This window comes from Ictalurus furcatus, chromosome 22, assembly GCF_023375685.1.
Source record: "Ictalurus furcatus strain D&B chromosome 22, Billie_1.0, whole genome shotgun sequence".
In the NCBI taxonomy this organism is placed as follows: Eukaryota; Metazoa; Chordata; class Actinopteri; order Siluriformes; family Ictaluridae; genus Ictalurus; species Ictalurus furcatus.
Genome location: NC_071276.1, coordinates 10410003 through 10419282, shown reverse-complemented (window position 1 = coordinate 10419282; position 9280 = coordinate 10410003). Strand labels below are relative to the sequence as shown.

General features: G+C 38.3%; 1 protein-coding gene across 1 annotated transcript; it reads left to right on the top strand.

The window, feature by feature from the left end:
- The first annotated feature begins 2632 nt into the window (after positions 1-2632).
- mboat4 (membrane bound O-acyltransferase domain containing 4) lies at positions 2633-4074 on the top strand. The gene is made up of 3 exons (XM_053610224.1): positions 2633-2754; positions 2848-3072; positions 3150-4074. The coding sequence occupies exons 1-3, from the start codon at positions 2633-2635 to the stop codon at positions 4072-4074; spliced, it is 1272 nt and encodes a 423-aa protein (XP_053466199.1).
- The last annotated feature ends 5206 nt before the right edge of the window (positions 4075-9280 follow it).

Sequence of the window (9280 nt, the reverse complement as noted above, 5' to 3'; positions counted from 1 at the left end):
CTTCTCTTATTTAATTCCACACTGACCATAGTCAACTTTTTTTTCTTAAATTCATAAAAAAAAAAAAAAAAACCCAAACTTATAGATAGCTTGATGAACCAATAGCTTTGCGTGCTTCCACTGCCTTTCTGCTCTTCTGCAGTCTCTTTTTAGTCTTACAGTGGAGGTACTATTTCTCCAAGGGGCAGCCTTTAATTATCCCAGAGTGGTCAGAAATGACAATGTCTACTATCTTTGGTTCATTAATAGCTAAAACATATGAGATCACCAGATCCAGTGTATGGTTATGTTTGTGTGTGGGTCCAGATATATGCTGCATAAGGCCAAAAGAGTTTAGTAACCCTGTGAAGCTGACAGTCGATGGATCAGAGATTACATCCATATGGATGTTGAAATCACTGGTAATTAATACATATTCATAGTCAGTTAATATCCTAGAAAGCAGTTCCCCGAAATCATCAAGAAACCTTTGTTAAGTCTAGAAGGGTGATAGATAACTAATAAAATAACAGATTGATCACCCTTGAGATGCACTCCAAGGTACTCAAATGTTTCAAATTTCCCCAGAAATCTGTTTGCAACAAAAAGTATGACGGTATAGACAGCAACACAGGGTGCGATGCTGACTGAGCTTAGTTAGAAGCCCATGCATTTCATCCATTTCTTCAGTCATATTTCTCAGTCCGGTGACAACTGATCTGAGGGGTGACTGTGGCATTGCTATCCACTTTGTGGGGTTGTGGGTAGCATTGCTGTTGTTGTTGTTATTGCTCCTGAAGGCTGTTAAGAGTGGATGGAAGTGAGCATTCGAGTCCCAGCGATGTTCAGATGGAATCCGTCCGCCTTAAACAGATGTCTTCGCTCCCAGAACAGATTAAGTTAAATTATTGTTTAGCCCCAGCAGCCTACTAAAGTGGCTGAACCCCCGCCCGATTGTTTGTATCGGGCCTGATATATGCAATTTGACTGAGGAGGAGTTCACAGAGTCCAGAAGGTGAATAAAATCTTGTTTTAAATCTTCTGACTGTTGTTTAGAAATGTCATTTGAACCCGCATGTACAATTATTTTGTCAGTTGTTGGATTGTTCCTTAGAATCTGTGGGATGTTTTCATGATGTTGCATATAGCTCCCCTGGGAAAACAAAAAGTTTTAATTCTTTTGTTTCTAACATGCCTGATTAAGGGCTTTGGTGCATTCTTTCTGCATGGAGTAAGGATTCAGTGCTGAGTGTCTTACAGGTGAGTTGGCATGGTGGTGAGTGCGGTGCCGGTGACCCACAGAGGGGTTAAACCTCTGTAGTTGTGATGATGATGGTGCGATGTGCTTACCCAAGACTGTGGTGTTGTTTCCTCTGGCGGAATAGCCTGGTTTTGACAGCTGGACTGAGATGATTCCGGCAGTGCAGAAGCACAGTCCCTGGGTGAGTTAGAGTGTGGTGTGGAAGAAGCCACTGATAGTTTCTCCATAGCTGATTCTGATAGTACTTCATACCGGTTTTGAAGTACGAGAGGTTGTTAATGAGTTGGTTTTTTTTTTTATTATTCACCTTTCTCTTCCCCCGTGCGACAGACCAAGGCTTCCTCTGAGGCACTCCAGTGGTGGATGACAGAATTAGCTTCGGTTTTGCACCTACTTTGTCCCATCGAGTTGGGTTCTCTGGGTTACTGCTTAAACCGTTCCAAGGAATAGTGGCGTCAGATTCAGCCACCTGAGTAGATGTTACAAGCAACGAAACATAATATTTTCAAATATTTAATGATTAATTAGAATGGGCAGAATATGTATGGGCTTTTTTTTTCCCCCAGAAAATCCCTTCCAGTATTTTCGGTGGAAAATATGTCTCCACTGAAAATACAGAAAAAGATTTTCCAGGAAAAAAAAACCCAAAACAAAACAAAACAAAAAAACATACATATTGCCCTTTCAAAAAATATTAAACATATTATAGGCACTTCAGTTTTGTATTCCATAAAGCAGTCACTTGTATTCTGTTACAGCCCAAACACAGAGACAAATAAGCAATGTTTAGCAATTGCCTGAGTTGTAAATATCTCTGGAATGGCTTATGTAGGTGGTTAATTTGCTGTAAAAAAAAAAAAAAAAAGAAAAAAAGAAAAGAAAAAGAAAAGCTATTTAAGTATGGTCACTTCACTTAATGTTTACTTTAGACCAAACAGTTTCAAATGTTGCAAACAGTATACTGTGAATCAGTTGAGGTAATAAATTCAGTTGCATCTATTCAAAGTAATCCATATTATATTATTTTAGTTACAGCCACATTTAAATGAAATAAATACATAAACTATGACTTGAAGCAGCAGCATACCTAAAAGGGAAAGCATGAGTATTATTTGTCAACGTTGAAGCATCTGCTTAACAAATGTGTACTCATGACAGTGTTGCTGCCTTTTAGAGCTTCATTTACTGAATATGTAGACAGGTCTAACTCACTGCACATCTATCTATCCATGTACGTCTGGAATTTAGATTGCTTGTTTAATATAAATGTTGGAGGCTCCATAGCAATCATACACTCTCCAAGGTGTTACTAATAAACTCATATGTTCACTCACAATAAGAAGCCACAGACAGAGCAAAGCACAAATCAGGACATATACTAATCATATGAGAATGGATCTTTTGTGGATGATTTTTAATCAAAATCCTCAGCTGGCATACCAGTTGTTCACTATACCTTTGGCTTTTTTGTTTTACAGCTTGGCTACACAAGGATATCTCACTCTGTTTAACAGGTAAGCAGGAATGTTTTTAAAATTGTAATATTATATTGCCAAACATTCTTCATTAATTCAGAAAAATGATTTCAGTAAATTTGTCTTGGTAAGGCATATCTGTCTGGCATTGGGAGGATTCATCCTTGCCATTCTGACTATGGGCCCATACAGCACGCTGCTGTTTATCACCAATATCACATTTGTGTTACTGGTGCGCTTCATGGAACCAGTTCATATTCACTACTGGATTTTTGGGCTGCAGATGTGTTGGCAAACATTGTGGCACTTCTATATGCAGTACCAACACTACTGGCTCCAGGAACCTCCAGATTCCAGGTAAAAAAAAAATTCCACTTTCACTGACTACAGCATTTTAAACGTCTTTAATATTTTGGGTTTTTTTTCCCCCTCAGGTTTGTGCTGGCCATGTCTGCTTTAATGCTTCTCAGTCAGAGAGTTACGTCAGTATCAATGGATCTCCAGGAAGGAAAAGTCATCAGGAATTTCCGAGAAAGCTTCCAGAGCCAAGTTGTTTGCCTCGTTCCTTTCATGAGCTACACTATGTATTTTCCTGCCCTTATTGGAGGACCGCTTTGTCCATTCAACACTTATGTGAACTTCGTGGAGCAGATAAGTGTCAATCCACCACCTTCTCCTCTTACCATTCTGTCTTGGAAGATGTTGCAGGTTTTACTTCTGCTAGTTCTCAAATTTCTCCTTACAAGCGTTCTACAATCAAGCATATTCAGCCTAAGTAGCTCTCCAAGTATATTATGGATCTGGATCTTCTCCCTGGTGCTCAGATTGACTTATTATGTTCACTGGAAAATAAGTGAATGTGTTAACAATGCAGCAGGATTAGGTTTCAGTGGCTACAGTACAACCAGAGGTGCATTGTGGAATGGACTTTCTGATGGTGATGCATTTGAGATTGAAACCTCAAGTAATATTTCAGCCTTTGCTCGCCTCTGGAACAGGACAACTGCTGCCTGGTTACGCAGATTAGTGTTTCATAAGAGCAGCAGGATGCCGGTGCTTATGACTTTCTGCTTCTCGGCTTTGTGGCATGGCTTGTACCCAGGTCAAGTGGCAGGCTTCCTTGGATGGGCTGTAGCTGTGTTAGGAGACCACAAGCTACACAAACACCTTTCTCCAAGGCTCACCACAGCTTGGAGGAAAGGCTTGTTTACTTGTTTAAGCTGGCTCTACACTCAGGTTGTCATCGCTTGTGTTGTGGTCACAACTGAACTTCAAAGTTTGGAGGCACTCATGCTGTTTTGTACAACACACATTGCTCTAGTTCCACTTGCAAGCATTTTAATACTGTTCATTTTATAAGACCAGTATACACTCACCGGTCACTTTAACAGAAACCCCTGTACACCTGCAATTATCCAATCAGTCAATCATGAGGCAGCAGCAAAATGCACAAGATCATGCAGATACAGGTCAAGAGCTTCAATTAATGCTCATATCAAACATCAGACTGTGGAAAAATGTGATCTCAGTGACTGTGACATGGTTGTTGGTGCCAGACAGGCTGGTTTGAGTATTACAGAAGTGGCTGATCTCCTGTGACTTTTAACAGTCTCTAGAATTTACATCCAGTGAGCAGTAGTCCACTATGGGCAGAAACACCTTGCAGATGTGAGGGGTCAGAGAAGAATGGAAAGGTTGGTTTAAGCTCATAACTCCTAACAAATAACTCAAATAAACTCTCTTTACAACCATGGTGAAAAGCTGAATCCTTAAGTTGGATGAACTACAACAGCAGAAGACCACATTGAAACTGTACAGTTGAAGATCAGAAAAACATTGCCTGGTCTTTTTCTGATTTTCACCTGTCCAGTTTCGGTGAGCCTGTGCTCACTTTACCCTCAGATTCCGGTTTATGGCTGACAAAACTGGAACCTGATGTGGTCTTCTGCTGTTGTAGCCCAACTGCCTCAAGGTTCAACATGTTGTGCATTCTGAGATACTTTTCTGCTCTCCATTGTTGTAAATAGTGCTTATTTGATTTACTGTGCCCTTATGATATTCCAATTAAAGTGGCCAGTGAGTGTAAAAAGCTTATGATGTTCAATTATCTTTTTCTTGTCTTTTTTCCCCATTTTATTAAAAAAAAAAAAAAAAAGCAATATCAAGGCAGTCGACAATTAGTAAGGACTAATAAGTGATGGGGAATAAACAATTGTGATTTGTGCAATGTGTAGATATATACAGATATGTCTATGTAAGTGTGTGTGTCTGTTGTAGGTGTATATTTGAGATCATTTGAGGAAATAAACAAATGCACTTATGGAAATGTTTCGTGTCTGTGTGTGTGTGTCATAAGTGTGTCTGTTGGTGTGTGTTAACACATGGCGGCCGATTTGCCTGCTAGTGGTGTCATTCCACTATTTCCCAAGTGAGTACTATAATGATCACTTGTATAAAGGTAACTTCTATTTGTGAAATTACACATGTACAATTAATTTATTTTAAAAATCATTCAAATAGGCCAAGCATTTAAATGTTATCTTTTCTTCTTCTTCTTTTTTTTTGTACTGTTGTCGAGTCATGGCTTTATATTTTTAAACAAATTTTTCTATGTCTTCAGCACACAGCTGGTACTCCCTGACACTGCCCAATAGTCATTTATATTCATTTGTTATGCTGTGTGGATCATTTTGCTCTTAGGGTTTCCACTTATCCCCTTAGAGAGAAGAGTCACTGCAAATCAATTCAAAGTTATTCTGACTGATCACCTAATCCAGAATGTGATATTTCTATTCTGATCAAATTGGCCTCTTCCAGGATGACTCCACCCCCATGGGTTTGTTGTTCAGCGATTGGCGTGACACTGCCGTCTTGTGGTTATGAACAATACTTTAAAGAACACAACTTAAAAACAAAATCTAACAATCCAGAAAGAACAATCTAGATCATATTTAATGTAGGTAAGAAGTCCTTGTCCCTGCAGTGTACATGATGGTATCTAGCCTAACCTGGTATCTTTATACTGAGACATAGTGTATGCCTAATTGTAAATGATAAGTCATTCACAGTGAGGGAAGGTTCCATGAGAAGGAAAATTGTGTTGGATGGAGGCTATAGTTCATTAACCTATCAGGGGTCCTAAGTCCATACTGGTGACCCTGGACATATAACACATAGTTGGATTGTTAAGTGCTAAATTACTGGAATGGGATTAACACCAACAGTGGGCTAGTGTTTATATCTATATCTTTTCCACATTTTATAGCATTACAACATGGACCTGAAACAGACTTATTTGGAATGATATATCCTGAATCTACACAAAATAGCCCATAATACTGATGTGGGTGTTAAATCTATATCATTTTTAAAAGTGAAAATGTTTAATTAGTCTTTGTGTCATAATACAATATTTTGCACATTCAAATGTAAGACATAAATCAAAAGGCAAAAATATAAAATATTTTAATTCCAACACGAAAGACTACACAATGCAGAACACTTGAAGGTTGGGGTGGGAATGCTTGTGCAAGGCACTGTACAGTATTTCATCAAGTATGTGAAACAATTTTGAATACGAAATAGTACAGTTGAAGCAAGAGATTGAAATAGTAGCAAGACCGAACTGTACAAACTGATTCAAAGAGTTTGTGCTGCATATGAGCTCTGTCTCCCTAACCCTTGTCACTTTATAAAATAGACCTAACAAATCTAGTATATGTGATAATGCAAATGCATAACCTGTTACAGAACCTGCATGGTAAGTTAGAGGCATTGTATTATTAAGTTTGACCCAAATACTAATCTGTAGGCTATAATCAGAAACAGCCATCCAGCGAGTTTAGCCACATTTAAAAAAAAAAAAAACGTTTTTGACTTCAGGGACACTGAACTCAGAATGTTGGTAGTATTGCTTGTGACCAGGGGTGATCAAATACAATATACTGAGAAATTACACTTAAGTGGAAGTATAGATAATATTTCAGAATCTTAATCAAGTAAAAGTAGCTAAAGAAAATACTTAAATGAAAGTAGAAAAGGTTTCTACTTTTAAATATACAGTATTAAAAAGTAAAAAGTATGTTAAATGTCTTTAACTGATGAAATTTATGTTTAAATGTATTTAATGTGATGTTTTCAACTGAAAATTAACTTTTATTATTCATCTAAAACCATTAGAAGATGAGTTTAATTTTAAATAAACTATGCCATTTTGATGTTTGACCTTGCAATATTTACCATCAGCTAGATTTTGACTTGCTGCTGAGCCAATTATGTTAGCTACTGGAATTAATACTAATATATTCATGTTAATATAGTCCATACATCCATTCATTTTCTATACCGCTTTTCCTAGTGGGTCATGGGGAACCTGGAGCCTATCCCATGGCGCATGGGGCACAAGGCGGAGTACACCCTGGACAGGGTGCCAATCCATTGCACATTCACACACCCATTCATACACTCCGGACATACCAATCAGCCTACCATGCATGTCTTTGGAGTGGGGGAGGAAACCGAAGTACCTGGAGGAAACCCCCACAGCACGGGGAGAACATGCAAATTCCCCACACACAGAACACGGGTGGGAATCGAATCGAATCAGGAATCGAGGTGTGAGGCGAATGTGCTAACCTGGTTAATATAGTCAGTTAGCAAAATAACAAACCTCAACATGCTTTTTTATTTCTTTTCTTTTAATTAAATGGAGTTCATACTGTCTATGGAGGCAAAGTTGTTGCTTTCTCCAACGGAAGCCCTAAGAGGCCATGCATTATTATTTATTTCCTTTCTTGTTTTCTCGTGACCACGACTTTTCTTGTGATCTTAACAGAACAAAAAGTTGTTTTCTTGTGATCTCGACATAACAAAACTTGTTTTCGCATGATCTCGGCATGACAAAAGTTGTTTTCGCATGATCTCGGCATGACAAAAGTTGTTTTCTCGTGATCTTGATATGACAAGCACACCTTGTGAATGGGACTGGTGTTGCATACACATTGGCATCTCAACAATTGCCATCATACATTTAATAATATCCCGCTGTACAGATGGACGTTCTTCACATTAAGAGAGAGAGGTGTCCCAGAGGAGAACCAGGGTCACTGTATGGTCTTCGACAATGAAGTTGTAGACCTGACAGCCTCCTTCTCCTAGCGTCAGACACTAATGTGGAAGTCAACTGTTTGTTATGTGGAGATCATGAGAAAACAAGATAGGAAAAAATATAATAATACAGGGCCTCCTGGGGCTTCCGTATTCTCCAGCATATTGAAACATTTTACTGAGGCAATGCCAGGGTGTTCATCCTCAAGTTCCACACTGCAGTCCAGTTGCTTATCCATATTCGGACACATATGGATATCTCCAGCACTAACTACTATACTATACCTTTCTTGTGTAGCATATGATGCAGATATCACATTAGTATGATTTCTGTTTGTCTTTACACTGATGAACTTGACTAGATGCTAAACTGATCCCATTCGATTGATATGTAGTCTACAGTCATTGGCTAGTTGAGAGATGATAAGACATTTAAATTGGTAAGGAGCACAAGAGTACAATCATTCAATTTCAATAATAATCAAGTAATCAAGTAAAGTATAAATACCTTAAAATAATATGATAACACACTCCAAACAACAAAACCCCCCCAGGAAACTCAAATGTTCTGCTCTGCTACAGCTCATAAGCAATGCAGTGACTATTTCTGACAGGTGAGAAAGAGAATACACTGGTTAATGTGTATATGGTCCCAGATATAACTGAACAATAATGTTAAAGACACAGTGTCCCAATTATTAAATGTAAAATCTCTCTCTCTCTCTCTCTCTCTCTCTATCTCTCTCTCAAATAAATCAATGCAACTGATTTGGAAGGACAACACTTACATTTTGGAAGCTCAACCATGCCAAATATTTAAATTTTCTGAAAAGTGTATTGTGAATTTATGAAAACTAAATAAAATATTGTCATATCACCAGGCCCTAGTTTACATGGTATTTGGAAATCATACATTTTACTATTCATGACACAAAAAAAACACAAAATTATCTACAGTTTACAATGATATGATACTGAGGTTAGTGTCTTTCCACTTCTAAATGATCCTTTCCATTTATTTGGCAAGTTTCAGTGTCAGCTGCAGCATCTGCAACTTTTACCAAATCAATATTCTTCTTCTCCACCAGCCTGTTGACCATCACTACAAAAATAGGGCCTGCCACAGCACTGAATTCACCGGGCCAGTCCACCAGCCAGCCTGTGATACTCAGACACACACAAAAGGACCTGTAAAACATCACTATTATTGTTGAACACTTCTGCATCCTGAGCTGCTATTAATAATTTGAGGGCAGTAAGACAAATTATCAACATGTTATTAGAATCTTTTTGCACTACCTGTTATATCTGACACTTTCACACTTACTGTGCCCCTTGTCCTGCTTTAATAGTACTGTACTGTCTTGTGTTGTTGGTACACATTTGCACATACACTTAATGTAGAATGTAGGTCTTTTTTTAGTCAGTGTTTTGTTTTATGTAGCACCATGGTCCTGGA